The following is a 24,159-nucleotide window of genomic DNA, read 5'->3' as shown; positions in this document are numbered from 1 at the left end:
ATTAAAATCTGAAGGAATGAGACTCCACACTTGTAAAAGTTAATTTTCAGTGCCAGAGAGGTTCTTTGGCAGTAATTAAGACTTATCACACCATTAAAAATTTACTTACACTGGAATGGACAAGCCCTAATCTTTTCTGGCATGTTTAGTGGGTATCTATCATTTAAGTATCGCAACTTCACGCCCTTCCATGTGTTTCAATGCCTAGTCTCTCGGCGAGATACTGGTATAGTGTAGCTTCAGGAGGAACAGGGCAACTCGGACAACAACTTCCTGATTTCCGCGTGTGGTCACTGGAAGTTGCTGTCTGATTTACACTTTAATAAAGGTGATCGCCGTTAGCCTCACCGTTATTTTTACCGCAAAATCCGGGCCAATGTGCCATTTACCAGCTTGTGACAAGCTTGTTGATATATGATCAGTTTTAAATGATAAAATTAGCTTTCTAAATTTAATGTAGACTTTAAGAGCCCATGCATTAAGAAGGGGAAAAAATCAGTAAAGGTTGCTAATCCTAATTGCTGTCCAATGACGCCTGCTGAAAGGTTTGTGTGTGCACATCAGATTAGGACAGAATTGAGCTCCGGTGTGATGGTTCTCTGTGCTTAAGTGATCCACTGGCACCCACTGTCAAGTGTCGCACATAAATAATGATCATTTGGGAAATGTTTGCCACCAGTGGTTAGCACTGTTGCCTCACAGCGCCAGGGACCCGGGTTCGAATCCAGCCTCGGGCGACTGTCTGTGTGGAGTTTGCACATTCTCCCCGTGTTTGCGTGGGTTTACTCCGGGTGCTCCGGTTTCCTCCCACAGTCCAAAGATGTGTGGGTTAGGTTGATTGGCTATGATAAATTGACCCTTAGTGTTAGGGGGATTAAATACGTGGGGATAGGGTGGGATATGTGTTGGTGTAGGGGTTACGGGGACCGGGTGGGATATGTGTCTGGTGCAGGCTCGATGGGCCGAAATGGCCTCTATCTGCACTGTGTGGTTTCTGTGATTTCTGTGATCTCCCGAGTCAAAGATCAGATGGGGTGGAGTACGGCTTGAGATTTGATGTTTGCATTTCTGCTGGTGAAAATTTCTTATAACCATACTAACATTAATAAGCAAAGCTTCCGTGTGATAAGACACATGAGTAAAGTGGAAAACATGGAATTCTCTTAGAAAATAGACCTTTACAGTGCAGTTTACATTTTATAAATATCTTGACAGATCACATGCAAACCAGACTGTCCAGCTCAAAACTGGGCAGGACTTAAGCAGTCATACTCCTGCATTAGCCTCCTCAGGAAAGGAGGGGAGAAAATTAGTGTTGTGAATTTTTTTTTTTTTAGGTATGTTATTTTGTGGACTGTTAACCAAAGTGTTGCTTTTTTCTTGCTCTAATAATCATTATTTGAATTGGTATGCAACAGTTTTTTTCTTCTTTGTTTTCTCTAGTTCAGCGTACCAGTATATTTACTATTCACCTGAAGACACGACCAAAGCAAAGGAAGTTATAACCAACATTTATAAGCTTCAACCTCTCATATTGAGCAACACAGATCTTCTTCTAACTGCAGCAAGGCAACACTCCAGTGACAACCTCCAAGATTCATTGAAAACACTCAGTGAAACAGTAAGAATTTAGACTGTTAGCTTTACTTAAAAGGAATGTTAGCTCTGCGGTACTGTTCATTCTTATCCAGAATACTTCCCAGCTCTTAATTTTTCAGCTAACATTTGGTTGAGTATTGTGGTAAGGAGGGAGTTCAGGGATGAAGGTAGAAAACTTGTTCATCAACAGTTTCTAAGAGAGTGGCAAAGAGAGATTCTTAGGTTAGATTTTGCATTCCGGGTGCATCAAGCTCTGTACTGGTGTTGTGAATTTGCAAAATCTATCTTCAAATCTTTTGTCTACACCCCACTGCCTTTGGATAAGAACATAAGAACATAAGAAATAGGAGCAGGAGTAGGCCAATCGGCCCCTCGAGCCTGCTCCGCCATTCAATAGGATCATGGCTGATCTGATCCTAATCGCCAATCCACTATCACAGAACCATCTCCTGAATCTAACAGAATTAGACACACGAAATAGGAGCAGGATCAGGCTACACGGCCCCTGGGCCCGCTCCACTACCCACAGGGCCATGACCGATCCGAACCTAGACTCATGTCCAAATTCCTGCCCGCTCCCCGTAACCCTTAATTCCCTTTACTTCTAGGAAACTGTCTATTTCTGTTTTAAATTTATGTAATGATGTAGCTTCTACAGCTTTTTGGGGCAGCATATTCCATGGACCTACCACCCTCTGAGTGAAGTAGTTCCTCCTCATCTCAGTTTTGAAAGACTATGCCCCCTAGTTCTAGTTTCACCCATCATCGGGAACATCCTCCCCGCATCCACCCGATCCAACCCCTTCACAATCTTATATGTTTCAATAAGATCGCCTCTCATTCTTCTGAACTCCAATGAGTAGAGTCCCAATCTACTCAACCTCTCCTCATATGTCCATCCCCTCATCCCCGGGATTAACCGAGCGAACCTTCTTTGTACTGACTCGAGAGCAAGTATGTCCTTTCTTAAGTATGGACACCAAAACTGTACGCAGTATTCCAGGTGTGGTCTCACCAATACCTTGTACAACTGAAGCAATACCTCCCTATTTTTATATTCTATCCCCCTAGCAATGAAAGCCAACATTCCATTGGCCTTCTTAATCACTTGCTGCACCTGCATACTAACCTTTTGAGTTTCGTGCACCAGGACCCCCAGATCCCTTTGTACTTTCCAGTTTCTTGCCATTAAGATAATAACTTACTCTACGATTTTCCCTGCCAAAGTGCATAACCTCACACTTTCCAGTATTGTATTCCATCTGCCAAATCTCTGCCCACTTACTTAGCCTGTCGATGTCCCCTTGCAGGTTTTTTATGTCCTCCTCACTCACTACTTTCCCTCCCATCTTAGTATCATCTGCAAACTTTGATATGTTACACTCGGTCCCCTCCTCCAAATCGTTAATATAGATTGTAAAGAGTTGGGGACCCAGCACTGACCCCTGCGGAACACCACTAGTTACTGATTGCCAGTCTGAGAATGAACCATTTATCCCAACTCTCTGCCTTCTGTTAGATAGCCAATCCTCTATCCATGCCAGAATATTACCCCCAATCCTGTGATTTTTTTTATCTTAAGCAATAATCTTTTGTGTGGCACCTTGGCAAATGCCTTTTGGAAGTCTAAATACACTACGTCCACTGGTTCCCCTTTATCCACCCTATATGTTACTTCCTCAAAGAACTCCAGCAAATTTGTCAAACATGCCTTCCCCTTCATAAAACCATGCTGACTTTGTCCTATTAAATTATGATTATCCAAATGTCCTGTTACTGTCTCCTTAATAATGGACTCCAAAATTTTACCTACCACAGATGTTAGGCTACCCGGTCTATAGTTTCCAGCCTTCTGTCTACTGCCCTTTTTAAATAAGGGTGTTACATTAGCAGTTTTCCAGTCTGCCGGGACCTTTGCTGAGTCCAGGGAGTTTTGGAAAATTATTACCAATGCATCCACAATCCCTACCGCCACTTCCCTCAAGACCCTAGGATGTAAGCCATCAGGTCCAGGTGATTTATCTGCCTTGAGTCCCATTATTTTACCGAGTACCACTTCCTTAGTGATTTTGATCGTGTTTAGCTCCTCCCCCCCCCCCCCCCCCCCTTTAGCCCCCTGTTTGTCCAGTGTTGGGATATTTTTAGTGTCCTCTACTGTAAAGACTGATACAAAATATTCATTCAGTGTTTTTGCCATCTCCATATTTCCCACCATTAATTTCCCGGTCTCATCCTCTAAGGGACCAACATTTACTTTAGCCACCCTTTTTCTTTTTATATAACTATAAAAACTCTTACTATCTGTTTTTATATTTTTTGCTAATTTACTTTCATAATCTATCTTCCCTTTCTTAATCAATCTTTTTGTTATTTTTTGCTGTCTTTTAAAGTTTTCCCAATCCTCTATCCTCCCACTAGATTTGGCTACCTTATATGCCCTTGTTTTTAGTCGAATACTATCCTTAATTTCTTTACTTAGCCACGGATGGCTGTCTTTTCTTTTACACCCTTTTCTTCTCAGTGGAATATATATTTTTTGGAAGTTGTAAAATAACTCCTTAAATGTACACCACTGATCATGTATCGTCTTACCCTTTAATCTATTTTCCCAATCCACTCTACTCAATTCTGCTCTCATACCTTCATAGTCTCCTTTATTCAAGCTTAGCACGCTTGTTTGAGACCCAACCTTCTCACCCTCTAATTGAATATGGAATTCAACCATGTTATGGTCACTCATTCCAAGGGGATCCTTTACTCGGACATTTTTAATTAATCCTGTCTCGTTACACAGGACCAGATCTAAGGTTGCTTGCCCCCTGGTCGGTTCAGTTACATACTGCTCAAGAAACCCATCCCTAATACACTCAATGAACTCATCCTCAAGGCAGCCCTGCCCAATTTGATTTGTCCAATTAATATGATAGTTAAAATCCCCCATAATTATAGATGTTCCCTTATTACAAGCCTCAACTATTTCCTGATTGATACCCCGTCCAACAGAATTGCCACTGTTCGGAGGCCTATAGACTACGCCCACTAGTGTTTTTTTCCCCTTATTATTCCTTACCTCCACCCAAACTGTTTCATTATCCTGATCTTTTGACCCAATATCATTTCTCTGTATTACAGTGATTCCTTCCTTTATTAACATAGCCACCCCACCTCCCCTTCCTTCCTGCCTGTCCTTCCTGATCGTTAAATAACCTGGTATGTTTAATTCCCAGGCATTGTCACCCTGCAGCCATGTTTCTGTAATGGCCACAGATCATACCCATATGTAGTTATTTGTGCCATTAACTTGTCTATTTTGTTACGAATGCTATGTGCATTCAGATAGAGAACTTTCAAAGATGTTTTGTGACACTTAGTTCCTGCTTTTGCCCTTTTTATTACTTTACCTTTTACTCCATACCTTCTGCCCCTTCCTGACACGCTCTGGTTTTTAATTTCCCCACTGCTACCTAAGTCTATGACCTTCTCTGTTGTCATTTTTATTATTTGCTCTCTAGGAACCTCCCCCCCACTAGTTAGTTTAAAGCCCTCTCTACAGCCCTAGTTATATGATCCGCCAGGACTCTAGTCCCAGCACTGGCCAAGTGAAGCCCGTCCCAACGGAACAGCTCCCTCCTGCCCCAGTACTGGTGCCAGTGTCCCAGGAAGCAAAACCCATTTCTCCCACAGCAGTCTTTGAGCCATGCATTTAACTCTCTAGTACAGGGTTTCAGAGGAAAGATGATTATATAACTGAGGATTTTTTTTAAGTTACTAAAAATATTTGGAGGTCAGAGAGGAATTCTGTGATGGCATGCACCTAAAGAGTTAACTTTCTGTTTAAGGTTGCATTATGTTAAATTTCAAAAGAAGTACTCCTCAAATGAAATAAGAACTTTTTCAATTTAAAAATAACATGATGAAAGAAATTGTAAAGAAGTAATATGCACTTAAATTACATACTTTTTTCTCAAAATGTCTTCCCTGCTCCCTTGAAGGCAGTATCGCATGCTGGGGTATTCTTTCATGGGCCCTTTGATACCTCATCCAAGTATCTGTTCTTTATGTATGAGCTTAGACTGTGAGTGTCAATAGACAGTTTGACTATAAGGGCCATCACAGCCCAGTCTGACCAAGTCCTTTCACAACATTCACTCAGCAAATTTTCCAGGAGAGGACACAAGAAAGTGAATTAAGAGTGGAAAATTTGTTCTTTTTTCTTTTGCTAGCCTAGATAGGCTAATGATAGCACGCTCACCACCCCCCAGCTAAGTCTGTAGTTGCCCTGATGAGATTTATTCTCTTTCTTGAATTATGCATACTGCATTAGTTTGATTTCAGTGTAATGGAGTTTCTTCAGCATTCATTGACTCCCTCACGACAATTGCCAGCACTTCACAAATTGCATCCCTAGTCTCTCTCAGTGCAGGGATTGATCTTTTTGAGCTTTTTAAGCCTGTCTAGAACATCTGTTTTGTTGATGTCGAAGTTGATAAATCCTCATGGATTAGTTCCATTATTGAAGAGCATGCTAGTATTTGTCTTCACTGGTCAATAGTTCAAGGAATATTCATTGTATGGATTAACAATTCTCTGTTCATTTTCAGTTTTATCCCAATTAACATCTTTAATTTGTCAGTTCTTCCCTAACTGTCCTCTTGCTATGACAGTAGTGCTTGATGTTATGTTTAGTGTCTATAGCTATACTCATTTCTAGTCCCCTCTTTGTCCCTCTGATCATTTTTTTGATCCACTTTTGAAATTTGCTGTGACCTTTCCTGTTGACCCCTCACCCTCTTTCTGCAAGCTTTATGAAATTCATTTTTCCTTCTACAATTACTTCTTTTCAAGGCTGAACAGCCCTGTTTTCAAGAATCAATGGTGACCCCCAGGATGTTGATGGTGCGGGATTCGGCGATGGTAATACCGTTGAATGTCAAGGGGCAGTGGTTAGACTCTCGCTTGTTGGAGATAGTCATTGCCTGGCACTTGTGTGGCGCGAATGTTACCTGCCACTTATCAGCCCAAGCCTGAACGTCGTCCAGGTCTTGTTGCATGCAGGCGTGGACTGCTTTATTATCTGAGGAGTTGTGAATGGTACTGAACACTGCAGTCATCAGCGAACATCCCCATTTCTGACCTTATGTTGGAGGGAAGGTAATTGATGAAGCAGCTGAAGATGGTTGGGTCTAGGACACTGCCCTGAGGAACTCCTGCAGCGATGTCCTGAGGCTGTGATGATTGACCTCCAACCACCATAATCATCTTCCTTTGTGCTAGCTATGACTCCAGCCAGTGGAGAGTTTTTCCCCCGATTCCCATTGACTTCAGTTTTACTAGGGCTCCTTGATGCCACACTCGGTCAAATGCTGCCTCGATGTCAAGGGCAGTCACTCTCACCTCACCTCTGGAATTCAGCTCCTTTGTCCATGTTTGGACCAAGGCTGTAATGAGGTCGGGAGCTGAGTGGTCTTGGCAGAACCCAAACTGGGCATCAGTGAGCAGGTATTTGATGAGTAAGTGCCGCTTGATAGCACTGTCGATGACACCTTCCATCACTTTGCTGATGATTGAGAGTAGACTGAAGGGGCAATAATTGGCCAGATTGGATTTGTCCTGCATTTTGTGGACAGGACATACCTGGGCAGTTTTCCACATTGTCAGATAGATGCCAGTTTTGTAGCTGTACTGGAACAGCTTGGCTAGAGGTGTGGCTAATTCTGGAGCACAAGTCTTCAGCACGACAGCCGGGGTGTTGTTCGGGCCCATGGCCTTTGCTGTATCCAGTGCGCTCAGCCGTTTCTTGATATCACGTGGAGTGAATTGAATTGGCGGAAGACTGGCTTCTGTGATGGTGGGGACCTCAGGAGGAGGCTGTTCTTCTCAATGAAAGCGTGTAAAATTCCTGTACAACCATCCATAATTATGTATCAGTGTATCCTGCAGTAAGTGGCGTGTTGAAAATATATATCATTCTTATAGCAAAATGTAATCTAGTTTAAGATGTCTTGATACTTGTTAAATGTTTGACCATTTTCCTGTTTAAATTTGTAATTTGCTTATTTGAAACTGATTGGCTTCCTGAAACAGAGTTTTAATACTGAGAGAAAAGAAAGAACTTTCGGGCGGCTGCCCGCCCGCCCGTTCGGCAGCGAAGAGACTGCTGCCATTTTGAGGCCCGGTCCTGATTTAAATAGAACCAGTGTATTGTGGGTGCCCGAATGCAACTCGCTGGATTCAGGCCCCCGCTCAATATCAGGCAGCTGCACAGCTGGCGGCAAGGTGAGGTGGGGGGGTCGTAATCACGAGCGGGGAACCCGGGGCGGCAGTGGCTTCAATTATTTTTTGGGGAGGCCTTACAAAAATAATTTAAAACGTAACTTTTTGTGGCCTCTTCTGTGGTAGCGCCAGTAAAACTGGTCAGAGTGTGCACAATCCAACCAGTTCGGTCCCAAAATGGCAATCGGCATCCTGTGTGCATCATGGGACCCCCATTAAGCAGGACCTACCACCTGCAATAGGTGGGCGATTCAGCCACCTAGCAATAGGCCCCTATACAAAATGGCGACAGCAGGAGCGCTGGCATTAAGGGGCCGGTAAGTCTACTGACCCCATTTTGAGGCTGTTAATGCTGATTTTGATGTGTTTCATATCCTTAGGATGTTCCATAGTGCTTCATAGTCAATGAATTATTTTTTAAGTGTGGTCCCTGTAGTTTTGTAGCCAAACAAGGCAGCCAACTTTACCCACAGCAAGCACAAACAGCGATGAGATAAATGACCAGTAAATCTGGGGGGTGGGGGGGTTTCCTGGTGGTGTTGTTAAAGGATAATTGTTGGCCAAGAGACTGGAGAATTCCCCTGCTCTTCTTCGAACACTGTTGTGGGATCTTTTACATCTGCCCGAACAGCGCCTTCAGCTTAGCGTCTCATCCGAAAGAAGCATTTTTAAAAATCACATTTGAAGAGAATAAGGAAGAAAAACATGACTTTTCTCACCTAGTGTGTTGATGCTGCAGCACGTTGCACCATGGCGAGCTGGGATGTTGGGCGAAAACATAGGAACAGTAGTAGGCCATTCAGCCCCTCGAGCCTGTTCTGCCATTCAGTGAGATCATGGCGGATGTGGGGGGGGTGGGGAAGGGGCGAAATGACCCTTGCCCTCGCCCTTCACGTGCCAGAAAATGAATTACCAATCTCAACTGCATCTCTGTTGGAGAGGTGCTGAACAGGTTGTTGGCATGTCTGCAAGAGGGAGAAGGGGAAGTGCAACGAGACCTGGGTGTCCTTGTGCACCAGTCGCTGAAGGCAAGCATGTAGGTGCAGCAGGCGGTTAAGAAGGCAAATGGTATGTTGGCCTTCGTAGCGAGAGGGTTCGAGTACAGGAACAAGGATGTCTTGATGCAGTTGTACAGGGCCTTGGTGCAACCACACCTGGAGTATTGTGTGCAGTTTTGGTCGCCTTATCTGAGGAAGGATGTTCTTGCCATGGAGGGAGTTCAGCGAAGATTCACCAGACTGATACCTGGGATGGCAGGAATGACGTATGAGGAGAGATTGGGTCGATTGGGCTTATACTCGCTGGAGTTTAGAAGAATGAGAGGGGATCTCATTGAAACTTATAAAATAATAACAGGACTAGATAGACTGGATGCAGGAAGCATGTTCCCGATGGCCAGGGAGTCCAGAACCAGGGGTCACAGTCTAAGGATAAGGGGTAAGCCATTTAGGACTGAGATGAGGAGGAATTTCTTCACCCAGAGAGTGGTGAACCTGTGGAATTCTCTACCACAGAAGGCAGTTGAGGCCAATTCATTAAATATATTCAAGAAGGAGTTAGATATATTTCTTAAGGCTAAAGGGATCAAGGGATATGGAGAGAAGGCAGGGACAGGGTACTGAATTTGGATGATCAGCCATGATCGCATTGAATGGCGGAGCAGGCTCGAGGGGCCGAATGGCCTACTCCTGCTCCTATCTTCTATGTTTCTATGAGAGGAAATCAGAGGGAAAGTCTTCTAACGTATCTCCCCATGCCCTTTTTCAAAGCAGGTTTGGTGGAACTCTTGGGAGTAGCTCACTGTCCTGCTGTTGGTTAAGGTTGCTGTGTGTGCACTGGAGGGAATTCCAAGAAAGAGTAGTGGAGAAAAAAAGAGATATTAAAGTCTCAACAACATTTGAATAAAAGTCTGCTCTCCCTGACTGTAATAATATCAAAATGTGAGCATAGAAGGCCTGAAAATAACTTAACAGCCTGTTATCTCAGCTGACCTGCAAAGAATAGGACAGTGAAGGTATAGACACTGACAAAGGAAATTTGCTATTCCTGCCCTCATCAGCACTAGGGCATGTTGATAGAATTATTGTGTGCATTGACTGTATTTGAAAATTGCTCAGGGAAAGTCATCAGAGAAAAGAGACTGTTTCTTTTAAAATTCAGCTGGCGGTTTTCTTCAGTGGCACAGCGGGGTAGAGTTGTGTGCAGGGTAAGATCTGACATAGCAGATTGTTAATAAATCATAAGTGTTATGTTATCTGTCATTTGACTGTGTGCTCTGGGGCTATAAATGGTACATCATTTATAAATGATAACACAGGTTACCCTTGAACCATGCTCTAATCCTCAGCTTGTTCTATTATGAGCCCACTCACAATACATATGCCTAGTTTGCTTGTGCTTCAGCCACAATGGATGCCATTTTTCTCACCAGCACTTTAAAGGAAGCACCACCACTGCTGCTGCCAATAATTTAATTTTCCACTTGAGAGGAGCCAATTTTTTTTTAACCAGTTTTCCATGTTTCCTTTATCTCTATCTCTGAGCACTGTTTTGCACTGGGGGAGGACAAGGGATGTGGACAGCTGACATCTAAATAATTGATGCCATCAATACAGCACGTAATTCTTCCTTTATATTCTATAGCGTGACCCCTGACAAAGATAAGGCTGGACAAAAGATCTTTACCGCCACAAAAGAAAAACAAAACACAACTCCAATCACTATTACATCTATATTCTTGGACTCAAGAAGACTTGATTTTGACTCTAAGTCACATCCTCAGTCAGAGAGGACACCAGCATGCACTATATATGATTGTAACAATATAGACATCGCTTTTCCAATGTCTATGTCGTAACAATTCCTTAAAAAGATTCCTTTTGTCCATTCACCAGCAAAAGAAAATGGGCATCATCGAATGAAAGATCTGCTGAGCACAGTGCTAGTGAAGGGGGAATATGAATAGCTAATACTCATATTTCTATTGGAAAAGCAATGCTGATTTCACGTCGACCAGCGAGCATGTACAAGTTGTTCCAGCTTCCAGATGCAGGGCATTGCATGACAGTGAGCTCAGATTGTACCAACCTCATGATGGAAGATATAAGTAACCATAGAGGGAGTTTGTCCAATAAATGTTGGAAAATTTCTAGTATACTTCATCTTCAATAAATGACTTCCTTTTTTTTCAGAAAAGTTGTAAATCCAGCTGTTGAGCTCAAATTATGAAAACGTTCCTTTCCCCAAATCTTTTTTTAAACAAAATATTATACTTCCAAATGGTAAAGGATTATTCATAATTATACAAAATTTATATGGTTACTTAATCCAGACTGTCTTGATAATGAGTATTTGATGTCATAGATAGCTGAGTGTACACAAGTTTGATGACCACAATTTTACTGCCACGTTGGCACGTTGGTCAGTTTGACTCGAGTATTCTTCTTGAAGATGTACATTAATTGGTGGATCTACTGCAGAGAGTAACTGGAATTGGTTTTGCCAGGACTATCTGGAACACAGGAGAACAAATTGTGATATAGTAGCTTGGCGATTCAAGGTCTTCTATCTTCACTAAGAATCTGCTGTTAAAATTTGTTAGTAGATTTTAGGGGAGATTCATCAAAAAGTAGAATTGTTAGATGTGAGAGTTACAGCTTTCAATCAAAGCAGATAAATGAAGAATAAAGAAGAGAAGAAAAATATATAATTGCATATAAAGCCTGAACTGTTAAAGCCAAAGAAATAAAACTGCTGCAAGAGTGCCAGTGAGACCTAATAATGATTGCAGTGACCATATTCCCCCCAGTTCTTATGTACACAAGGTGACACTTTGAGCAGTTCATGCCATGATGCCACCCAGAAGCACTTACTGTGCTGAAGCTGACGTATGTGTGCTAGGTTCATTAGGGCCCCCCCAAAATAATGTGGGCAGAATATCTGAACACCAGTCCAGATGCTTAGTGCCTGTACGAAATAGGTACTGCAAGGGTGACACCCATTCTTCATAGTGGATCTTTGCTCTTTAAGTGGCTTGTTTAGTTTGGACTTGCTACAAGTGCGTGCTGTGTATTTTCCACCTATTTTGGTGCTGCTTTGCTGCTTACTTATTCAGTTGCTTTGCCAGGAACAAATTTAATTTCAGCTTCTTTAAGGTACACTCTGTCTGCTGTCTCTGTCAACTTCCCCATGGAATATTTCATTGTGTGCTGCCAACATGCATATCTTTTTGGGCATCTCTTTGTATTTGGAGGAGGAGGATCAGATGAGGCATGCCAGACAGGATTATTTGTACCTTGGATGCTCAGTTAAAACCCATCCTTATGATTTCATCTGCGCTTACAACACATGACGGTCATACCTCGACATGTCCAAAGACACAAAGGCATGTGGAGACTGTGATTGCAGTCAGATGCCATCACAGAACTAGGCACAGTTCCGCACCCAGACCTGGAAACCACTTCCATAACTGTAATGATTTGGTCAGTGGCTGTGAAAGCCACAACAGCATTGAATTTCAGGTTGACAGTCATGCAACACTGCACTGATCCAGGTTGTGGACTCCTCCACAGCTGCCCCCACTACTGTACAGGCTGCTTGGCATGCTCTCCAATGACTACAAGAACTACTGATGTTGAGCTGCTAAATTTCATTTGTAATCAGGCCCTGAGAGGCCTGAATCCTGACTGAGTAACTGAGGCACTGGAAGAGAATAACAGAGAAAAAGGCTGCGAGTAAAAGAGAGCGGGAAATACAGAAAAAGTGCAACACAGAAGTAGCTTTTCTCGGGGTCTGTAAAGCTCTTCCTGCAGCTTTGCATCCTAGACACCTCCCAAGATGGATACACAGGCCACAGCAGCAAAGAAGTCTCCTTTAACCTCCAGGTGTTTGCTCCACAAACATCATCACAGAACCAGTCTGAAGTCAGCGCTCCCCGATCCCCGATTGAGTACTGTCATTCCCAGTGTCTGCGCCAATGAAATCCAATATGGTAGCCTTCAAAACACAACTGCAAAACCTCAAGAAGAAATAAAATAGCAACATCAGCTCAGTATAGCTAACATATTCAGAATACTAATACAAAAGCAAAATACCGCAGATGCTGGAAATCTGAAATAAAAACAGAAAATGCTGGAAATACTCAGCAGGTCAGGCAACATCTGTGAAGAGAGAAACAGTTAACGGCCGGAATTTTCCTTACCTGGGCAGGTCTGGTGCGGCCGGTCCGTGGCTGGTCACGACCCCGCTGCTGGCTCCATCCCACTGTACAAAATGAACTTACTTTAATGGGGCTTATTGAGCTCGTCCAGCACGTTACCCGGCCCAATGAGATGGTGCGGATCTGGTGACTTCATTCATGACACGTTTTAAGCCGGGATCCTTAAAGGGACACTGACCACATTAGATTTTAAGTTTAATCTAACAAGTGGGTGTTGAATCTTTACTGTACAATAATATAATAAAAGTTATATATGAGTGACAAAGAAATATTTAAATAAAATTATCATTAAGTAATATGACTCCATCTACAAATACGATCAAGAACATAATTAAAAAAGTACATTAGTTGGGAAGTTATTGGTGCTTTAGTCACAAATCTATAGACTTTTGTATCAGTAACTGGTACAGATAAAAGATGTGTGTGTATAGGTAATATGTAAAATTAAGCGGATTTTAAATGTAATTGTAAAGGGGTGGATTTACAATCTTATGCAAGTTCAGTGGAAGAGCTGCGGAAACCCTGACAAACAGTGTAAGTGGTGCTTACAATGTGTTCCTAGGATTTCTGCAGCTCTTCCATTGAAGTAAACAATGGACAAGTGAGAGAACCTCCTCAGAAATTCACCCTAAAGTCTATTCAGGGACTGAAAGCAAATTGAACCAGTGGAATGAGCGATGAGAATGATATTGTTACGGATGATGACTTGATTTAATGTGTAACTGGACAATCACAGTATACTGTGAGAAAAATCTGACCAGAAACAAAACACAAATTTATTTAAATGGTATATTGTGGCGGAGCCACCAAGGGTCTCAGAACAATTGGTAATAATCCCTTTAACTACAGTGTAGTGCAACCGCGGACTGCACCTTTAAACTACTGTATTGTGTTTTCCTGCACTCCACGTGATGACGTCATGACGCTGATCACGTGACCACCAGTGGCGCGAAGAACGCCATGACGTCAGCTTCCAGAATCTTCGAGTAGTCGTCGAGTGCCCAGCAAGCTGTATAGACCTGTGTACCGTTTCTCCTGTAGTTTCCCTGTTAACTTCGTTGTTCATTAAAACCTGTTGATTTGATTCATCGAGTCGAATACCTTATTCAGATAGGAACCTCCGTTCCTACATTGGTGACCCCGATCTCGTCGGACAACTTTCGTCGAGGATGAACACGAACGCCGTCGCCCTTAAACTGCCGCAGTTCTGGGAACAGCAGCCAGCAACATGGTTTTTCCAGGCAGAAGCACAGTTTGCTCTCCGGGAGGTCACAGCGGATGCGACCTGTTATTATTACGTGGTTGCCGCTCTCGACAGTGCCACGGCCTCGCGGGTCGTCAGCATCCTTGGAAGCCCACCGGAGGAGGGCAAGTACGAAGCGCTTAAAGCCCGTTTGCTACAGGTATTTGATCTTAATAAGTCGGAGCGGGCACGCAAGCTTATTTCCATGCCCGGCCTCAGAGACTCAAAACCGTCAGAGCTGATGAGTCAAATGCTCACGCTGTTGGGCGCGGAACCCCAATGCTTTTTATTCCGTGAACTTTTCCTCTGCCAGCTACCCGAACCGGTGCAGGCGGCATTGGCCAACACTGCCATCACAGACGGTGCTGAACTCGCTGCAGAGGCAGACAAGATATTTACTGTTACTCAGCAATGCTGTGCAGCCACGAGGCACCTTTCCCCCACGCGAGCGAAGCCCAGCCCTCCCCCAGCAGGATGGTGCGCGTACCACGCCCGTTTTGGCGCCAAAGCTCGATGCTGCCGGCCTCCTTGCAGTTTCCATCAAGAAAAAAAAAACTCCAACAAGCCTGCGTCCTACCGGACGGACGACAAGGTCTAGAAAGCACAGCAAGTTAGCAATGGCGGCGGGCTCAGCGGGCAAACTCATTTACGTTACGGATTCCGTTACGGGCCGACGATTCCTGTGCAACACTGGTTCCCAGTGCAGCATCCTCCCTGCTTCAAAGCTGGACCTCCTCTCCGGCGGCCAGGGGCCTTCCCTCGTGGCAGTAAATGGCGCTGCCATGCGTACGTTCGGGAAACGGACGGTAAACTTAACCTTCGCCGGTCAGCGTTTTGTCTGCGACTTCATTACAGCCAAGGTCTCACAGGCCATCCTGTGTGCTGATTTTTTCTGTGCAAACAGTCTGCTGGTCGACGTCCAACACTGCCGACTCATTAATGCGTCCACTTTCCACGCAGTGCCCTGCCACCGCAGCACCGCCATGTCATGGTCGGTGGCCTGTGTGATTCCATCACAAGATGGGTTTACGCGCCTGCTCGGCGAATTCCCGGAGCTCACCAGGCCTACTTTTTCGGCTGCAAGCACACGGCACGGGGTGGAGCACCATATCACCACGACCGGAGCACCCGTTTACGCTCGGGCGCGGCGATTAGAAGCCGGCAAGCTGGCAGCCGCAAAGGCTGAGTTCCAGACCATGGAGCGACTCGGGATCATCCGGCGTTCGGACAGCCCTTGGTCCTCCCCACTGCATATAGTACCCAAACCAGGTGGCGGATGGTGACCGTGCGGGGATTACAGACGCTTAAACGACGCCACAACACCGGACAGGTATCCTATTCCCCACATCCAAGATTTTTTGGCACATCTGGCTGGCAACGCTATATTTTCTAAAGTGGATCTCGTTCGGGGATATCATCAAGTTCCGGTGCACCCTCCAGACGTCCCCAAAACGGCAGTCATCACTCCGTTCGGCCTTTTCGAGTTCCTCCGCATGCCATTCGGTCTAAAAAACGCAGCGCAAGCATTCCAGCGGTTGATGGACTCTGTCTTACGGGACCTGCCCTTCATTTTTGTATATTTGGACGCCATCCTAATAGCCAGCAAGGATACGACAGCTCACATGGCCCATTTATGTACACTTTTCGCCCGACTCAGCCAACACGGCCTTATTGTCAATCCGGCTAAATGCACATTTGGAGTATCCAGCATTGATTTCCTGGGACACAGGATTATCCCAGAAGGCGCCGTCCCACTAGCCACCAAGGTAGAGGCAGTTACCGCATTTCCGCGGCCTCACACGGTCAAACCCCTACAAGAGTTCTCGGGGATGGTAAATTTTTATCATCGTTTTGTCCCCAAGGCGGCCCGGTTAATGCAACCTCTGTACGAAGCACTAAAAGGGAAGTCGGGCAAGGGTGTTCTCACTTGGACACTGCAAATGGACCAGGCATTCCGCGATACCAAGGCGGCGTTGGCGGATGCAACTATGCTAGCACACCCACTCCCGGGCGCGACTTGCCCTCACTACGGACGCCTCCGACTACGCCATCGGAGCGGTTCAAGAGCAGTGGGTCGACGGAGGTTGGCAGCCGTTAGCCTTTTTCAGCCGCCAACTGCGCAAGAACGAGCGAAAGTATAGCACTTTTGACAGAGAGTTGCTAGCCCTGTTTTTGGCCATCCGGCATTTCCGTTTCCTGCTCCAAGGCCGTCCGTTCACTGCATTCGTGGACCACAAGCCGCTCACCTTCGCCATGGCCAAAACGGCAGAACCTTGGTCAGCTCGGCAACAGCGCCACCTCACGTTTATATCCGAATTCACAACGGATTTGCGGCATGTGTCAGGCAAGGATAATCTCGTGGCAGATTGCCTTTCCCGGGTTCCAGTCCAGGCAGTCCACCTGGGCATCGATTTCATTGGACTGGCAGAGGATCAACTGGCAGACCCAGAGGTACAAGCGTTTAGGACCACGCCTTCCAGTTGGCAGGTTGCAGACGTGCCGTTTCAAGCGGCAGGAACCACGCTCTTGTGCGACACATCCATGGGAGTGCCCCGGCCCATTGTGCCGGTCGAATGGCGCAAGAAGGTATTCCAGGCAATCCACGGGTTATCTCACCCGGGGATGCGGGCTTCTCAACGGCTACTGTCCCGCAAATTCGTTTGGAAAGGCATGCATTTGGACGTCCGGGACTGGACAAACAATTGCGTCGATTGCCAAAAATCCAAAGTCAACCGTCACGTCAAGGCTCCGGTGGCCAACTTCCCGGTGCCTGAGCGCCGTTTCGACCACGTTCACGTGGATTTAGTAGGTCCCCTTCCCGGGTCGCGTGGATTCACACACCTCCTGACGGTGGTAGACCGGACCACCAGGTGGCCAGAGGCGATTCCCTTGGCCGCTACCACTGCAGCAGACGTCGCCAGGGCATTTCTTTCGTCGTGGGTGGCTCAGTTCGGGGTGCCATCGGACATCTCCTCGGACCGCGGTCCGCAATTCACATCAGAGCTGTGGAACGCAGTGGCACAAGGCCTGGGGACCAAGCTGCACCGTACCACCGCGTACCATCCACAGGCGAATGGCCTGTGCGAAAGGTTCCATCGCTCTCTCAAAGCGTCCCTCCGTGCCAGCTTGAGGGGACCCAACTGGGTGGACAGGCTTCCATGGGTGATGCTAGGCCTCCGGACAGCACCAAAGGAGGATCTTCAGTCTTCATCGGCTGAGCTGGTTTATGGCCAGACACTCAGAGTACCAGGTGACTTTCTCCCTCCACACACCGAACCATGGTCTGCAGCTCAACAGCTCCTACTTCATCAGGAGGCGGCTAGGAATTTCCTGCCCATCCCAACCTCGCACCATGACCTGCAGAGGCCTCACGTCCCGGCAGAGCTCATGAGTTCGGACTATGTCTTTATTCGACAGGACGGTCACAGAGACCCACTCAAGCCACCGTATACCGGACCTTTTCGTGTCATCGCACCAGGGGAAAAGTTTTTCACGGTCGAAGTCGGTGGAAAGTCTGATGCCGTCTCTATTGACCGGCTCAAACCAGCCCACCTGGATCGCAGTGAGCCTGTCGTGGTTGCCCAACCGCCTCGCCGCGGCCGACCGCCGTTAGCCGCCGGACCAGCCGTGCACCAGCCCACCGTCGGACAGCCCGATTCGGCCTCTGACGCGCCTGCACCTCTGACTACCGTTTCTGCCTCGCCCGAGACGCCGCTTCTGCCGCAATCCGGCACTAGTCCTTCCACTAATGCCCCATTTCCGCTGCCTGAATTTAGTCGCCGTTCGGCCAGGATCATTAAGCCTCCTACTCGGCTGACAATGTCCGTTAAAGTGGATTCTGGGGGGGCGCCTGTGGCGGAGCCACCAAGGGTCTCAGAACAATTGGTAATAATCCCTTTAACTACAGTGTAGTGCAACCGCGGACTGCACCTTTAAACCGTACTGTATTGTGTTTTCCTGCACTCCACGTGATGATGTCATGACGCCGATCACGTGACCACCAGTGGCGCGAAGAACGCGATGACGTCAGCTTCCAGTAGTCGTCGAGTGCCCAGCAAGCTGTATAGACCTGTGTACCATTTCTCCTGTAGTTTCCCTGTTAACTTCGTTCATTAAAACCTGTTGATTTGATTCATCGAGTCGAATACCTTATTCAGATAGGAACTGTGGTGTATGTGCCTTTAAGAGCCCCAGGTGTGCTGTAATGCCGGTAATTGCCACTCGGGCTATATAAGCCTGTATATTGTGTATATCCGTTAGAACCCCCACCAGACTTTGCTTAGTAAATACCTATGAACCAACTCCTGTCTTCAGTGTCTTTATCAACACACGGACACTACAGTGGCGACGAAGTGGAAACGGACTTACCTGCAATTCGGCAGCACCTCAAGGACATCGATTCCTCGGGCGTCCAGAAGACTCAAGGAAGTGAGAGAAGCTGTGGTTTCACCAGCTGGCCAAGCTGGTGGCAGGTACTGCGCTAATCCTTCCTGGGCGTCAGGCTGGGGCTCCAGCGGCTGGCTCTACAGCTGAGACAGGCAGCGAAATCGGAGGCAAGCAATAACAGACTGGGAGGGAGCACTCGGGAGACGGCCGGCGCGGCAAGCAGATCAGCGTTCAGACCTCCAGCGGGAACAAGTCTACAACAGTAAATAAAAAAAAGAGAACGGAAACCGCAGTAAACAGCGTTGTTATCGGCAGCAGCGGCGGGAAAGCGCGGGAAGCGCCATATCTTTGCTACAGAAAAGAAAAAAAAGCACGGGAAGCGCCATATCTTTTCTGAAATGCCTAAATCTGGTAATATTGATGCTTTTGATAGCGAAATAGAGGATTGGACCACATACGTGGAAAGAGTAGAGGTATATTGCACTGCAAATGGAATAGAAGATGAAAAAAAAGCTTCAGTACTTCTGAACTTAATGGGCGCAAAGACATACGGGCTGTTACGAAATTTAATCACTCCAGCCAAACCAAAGGACAAGAATTTTAAAGAAATTGTTGATACCCTGCAGGAGCACTTAAACCCAACACCGCTGCTGATAGCGGAACGATTCAAGTTCTTCAAGAGAAATCAACACAAGAATGAAAGTAACGCTGATTACCTAACCGAATTAAGAAAGCTATCAAAGTACTGCCAATTCGGGGCAGGACTATCAGATTATCTTCGAGACAAATTCGTTTGCGGTCTCTTAAGTGAAGGAACACAAAAAAGACTGCTTTCTGAAAAAGATTTAACATTGGACAAAGCTTTCAGTATGGCTGTATCATACGAAGCAGCAGCAAAAGGAGCTGCAGAGATACAACAAAAGACACAGGACTTCGGCACCCATGAAATGACACAGGGTTTCAAAAGATGTTATCGCTGCGGCAGATCCACCCATAACCAGAGGGACTGCTGGTTCAAGGACAAAGCATGCAGGCAATGCGGGAAGATTGGACACATTGCACGGGTATGCCGATCTGGACAAAATAAATCCACTGACAGGAAAAAAAAAAATCAATAAAGAAAAGTACAGGAAGGTACAAATGCTGATGGACAGTAGCTCCGAAGACCAGAAGAGCGATAGCGACTTCGAAAACAAGAGACCAAGCTGTCTCAAATTACATAATGTACTTGCCAAAGATGATTACCAAACCATTTGGGTTACCCTCACAATAGCAGGGTCCCCAGTTAAAATGGAGCTAGATACAGGATCAGCTCTAACCGTAATAAATCGACGGGATTACGAGAGGCTATTTTCGCATATACCTCTAAAAGACGCATCCATTATCTTAAAAACATATACGGGGCAGAAAGTATACCCCAAAGGAAAAATAAGGTTGCCTGTTGTATACAACGGCAAAGAAATACAAAAGTTGTCTTTATACATTCTACAAGATGGTGGTCCACCGTTGTTGGGACGTGAATGGATCAGGAAGATATGTTTAGACTGGCACTCCATTCAGGCACTGACGGTGACCAGTAAGGAAAAAAACAATGATGACATCATACCTGAACGATTAAAAGACATCTTGGCCAACGCCAAAGAAGTGTTTCAAGAGAAACTAGGAACCTTGAAAGGCATCACCGCCTCAATAAAAGTGGAAGATGCAGCAATTCCCAAATTTTTTAAGGCAAGACCGGTACCATACGTAATACGTCCAGCAGTCGAGGCAGAGCTGGAGAATTTGGAAAAAGCAGGCGTATTATCCAAAATAGATTGGAGCGAATGGGCAACACCCATCGTTCCAGTCATGAAAAAAGCATTGAATAAAGATAAATCTGAAGAACAGAGAAAAATTCGCATCTGTGGTGACTTCAAGGTGACTGTAAACCCGGTCCTTCACACAGTACAGTATCCTCTTCCGAGGGTAGAAGATATTTTCGCCTCACTATCCGGAGGGAAACGTTTCACCAAAATTGACTTGGCACAGGCATATCTACAGATGGAGGTTGAGGAGGCCTCTAAAAAGTATCTCACGATAAACACCCACAAAGGCCTGTACCAGTACAATCGACTGGTTTTTGGAATAGCATCAGCTCCAGCTATCTGGCAAAGAGCTATGGAGCAAGTCTTGCAAGGGATTCCGGGGACTCAATGCTACCTAGACGACATCCTTGTAACAGGAGAAAACGACAGCAAGCACCTTGCCAATTTGGAGCAGGTGTTCACTAGGCTGAAAGGACGGGGCCTACGAGCGAATCGCCCCAAGTGCGAATTTTTCCAAAATCAAATATCATATTGTGGCCACATAATTAATAATGAAGGGTTGCATAAGTCACCTGAAAAAATTGAAGCGGTCATAAAAGCCCCAGCACCTGAAAATGTTTCACAATTAAGGTCGTTCCTGGGATTAATAAATGACTATCATAAATTTTTACCGAACTTATCAACTCTTCTACACCCTCTTAATGAACTTCTACAAACAGGAGTGATTTGGAAGTGGAACGAAGACTGTAAACGTGCCTTCCATAAATGCAAAGACTTAATCACATCCGAAGAAGTTTTGGCTCATTACAACCCATCACTGCCAATCAGACTGGCATGCGATGCATCCCCTTACGGCATAGGAGCAGTATTATCCCATAAATTCCCTGATGGCTCAGAACGGCCGATAGCTTTTGCGTCACGCTCATTAAACTCAGCTGAGCGTAACTATGCCCAAATCGACAGGGAAGCACTCCGCCTGGTATGGGGAGTGAAGAAATTCAACCATTACCTACACGGACAAAAATTTACCTTGTTGACTGACCATCAACCTCTCATCTCCATATTCAAACCTAAAAAAGTTGTTCCCATTATGACAGCGCAAAGGCTACAGAGGTGGTCCCTTTTTCTAGGGGCACACCAACACAAAATAGAATACAAAGGGCCAAAACAGCATGGGAATGCTGACGGTTTATCGCGCCTACCGTTGCCAACGGTAGAAGAGGCACCTACAGTAGACCCACTAGAGATGTTCCACTCTACCATAGTGGAATGTCTACCAGTGACAAATTCTGCCATTGAAAGGGAGACGAGAAATGACCCGACTCTCTCACGGGTCTACGATTTAACAGTGAAGGGATGGCCAGCACATGGCGAACCACTGTTGCCAGCATTCTCGCAAAGAAGAGAACAGCTGTCAGTGTGCCGAGGAACCTTGATGTGTGGATCCAGAGTGGTGATTCCACCCAAACTCCAGGATAAAGTGCTAAAGGAGCTTCACGAGGGGCATCTGGGTGGAGTGAAAATGAAGAACCTAGCTAGGGCGTTTGTATGGTGGCCAGGTATCGATGGAGACATCGAAGAAATGACCAAGAGCTGCCTAGGATGCCAGAAGGTCCAAAACGCTCCACCACAAGCCCCTCTACATCCATGGGAGTGGCCCTCATCTCCCTGGCAAAGGGTGCACATCGACTTTGCTGGTCCATTTATGGACTCGATGTTCTTAATCGCGGTTGATGCACACTCCAAGTGGCCGGAGGTAATAAAGATGTCCTCCACCACCACGGAAAAAACCATCACAGTATTAAGGACCATATTTGCCAGGAATGGGCTGCCGGAACAGATCTGTTCTGATAATGGACCGCAATTTATGTCCGAAGAATTCAGAAAGTTCTTAAAAAACAATGGGGTTAAGCACTACACGTCCGCCCCATACCATCCTGCCACCAATGGATTGGCTGAAAGGTTTGTCCAGACCTTCAAGAAGGCCATAAAGGCCATGGGTAATGAAGACATAAAACTTCAGCACAAGGTGGATAACTTCTTATTCGCATACAGGAATGCAACACATATGGTTACCAACCAAACTCCCGCCATGATGTTCATCAATAGAATCCTAAGATGCCGGCTGGATTTGGTCAAGCCCAACATCAGAAGGGACGTGGAGAACCGGCAGTTTCAAGGCATGAATGAAAGGCCAACTAGGGCCTTCCAGCTAGGTCAACAGGTTTTGGCCCGGGACTACCATACCGAGAAATGGCAGCCTGGAACTATCTGCACACGACTAGGACCACTGATGTATACCGCGGACATCGGAGAAAGCATAATAAGGCGCCATGCTGACCAGATCATAAAGTCATCCGAAAAGGGACAACCTGCACCACAACTCTATACGCCTAATGATGAAGTAGAGATACCCATATCTACCTCCGATCCGGTGATACTGGAACCCGATGAACCCGACACTGGCATTCAAGCCGAATCAGCCTTGCCAGAAGAACCTGCTACACCACCAGAAACTACTACACCCCCGAGGCGTTATCCGGACCGAGTCAGGAAGCCTCCTGAGAGACTGACTTATAATTAATTAACTACAGCAATGTATATTATTTTGCTTATAACATGTAATTAATAATTACTTCAAATATGATGTACTGGTTAGCTAAAAGGGGAGGAATTGTGGTGTATGTGCCTTTAAGAGCCCCAGGTGTGCTGTAATGCCGGTAATTGCCACTCGGGCTATATAAGCCTGTATATTGTGTATATCCGTTAGAACCCCCCCCCCCCCCCCGCCAGACTTTGCTTAGTAAATACCTATGAACCAACTCCTGTCTTCAGTGTCATTATCAACACACGGACACTACAGGAACCTCCGTTCCTACAATATGTCATTTTTTATAGTGCAGATCAATTCACTGCAATTACTGTTCAGTTGGAAGGCAACAGCTGAGAATGGCCACTGAATAATTAACATTTACCAATAGCTTTTTAAGTAGAACAGAATCTCCATCAATCTGTTAGCTGATGTAATCAACATGTTTTTATTTTGGTTTGTTTTACGTGCTGTCAAGTAATCAGCTGGAGCAATGGCCACAGAACTCCCACCTCAGGTTGACAGATGTGGTTCCCGAGCTGTGTGAATCCCGTGGCCATGCAGGAAAATTTTAAAAAGGAGGGTGAGGGGGGAAAGCTTGTAAGTGCCTGTAAAGTACCTCATAATGATTTCAATTGGCTCCCCCTGTCACAGCAGGTCGGGTCGGCTCCACGCTGACAGACGCACCTGTGGGAAAGGTGCGTGGGAGCGAGTTCCCGACCCGCTGTCAAAAAAAAACAACTTTCCCACCCAACCCGCCACCGATCGCGCCCGCTACCATCATGGAAAATTCAGCCCAATGTTTCAGGTTGATGACCTTTCATCAGAACTGGAAAAAGTTAGAGCTGTAACAGATTTTAAACAAGTGCAGGGACAGGGAAAGGGGGGAGGGGAGGAAAGAACAAAAGTTAAGTTCCTTTCCGCTGCCTCCAGCATGATCCCACCACCAAACACATCTTCCCCTCCCCACCCCTTTCAGCATTCCGAAGGGACCGCTCCCTCCGCGACACCCTGGTCCACTCCTCAATCACCTCTACCCCCGCCC

General features: G+C 45.9%; 1 protein-coding gene across 10 annotated transcripts in view; it reads left to right on the top strand.

Moving 5' to 3' along the window:
- The window catches only part of inpp4b (inositol polyphosphate-4-phosphatase type II B), a 1,159,724-nt gene that overhangs the window by 970,378 nt on the left and 165,187 nt on the right, over positions 1-24,159 (top strand). For 7 of the 10 annotated variants that reach the window (XM_086009058.1, XM_086009068.1, XM_086009087.1 and 4 more), the window contains 2 exons: positions 1,444-1,621; positions 6,445-6,513. In XM_086009058.1, coding sequence (XP_085865184.1) covers positions 1,444-1,621; positions 6,445-6,513 — 247 coding nt within the window. The remainder of the gene's footprint in view (positions 1-1,443; positions 1,622-6,444; positions 6,514-24,159) is intronic. The other 3 variants (XM_086009093.1, XM_086009049.1, XM_086009077.1) reach the window with 1 other exon arrangement.

This window comes from Somniosus microcephalus, chromosome 2 (genome assembly GCF_052327205.1).
Source record: "Somniosus microcephalus isolate GS21.2 chromosome 2, FLI_Smic_1.0, whole genome shotgun sequence".
NCBI lineage: Eukaryota > Metazoa > Chordata > Chondrichthyes > Squaliformes > Somniosidae > Somniosus > Somniosus microcephalus.
The sequence above is the reverse complement of the archived record's forward strand: the minus strand, read 5'-3'. Positions and strand labels throughout refer to the sequence as shown.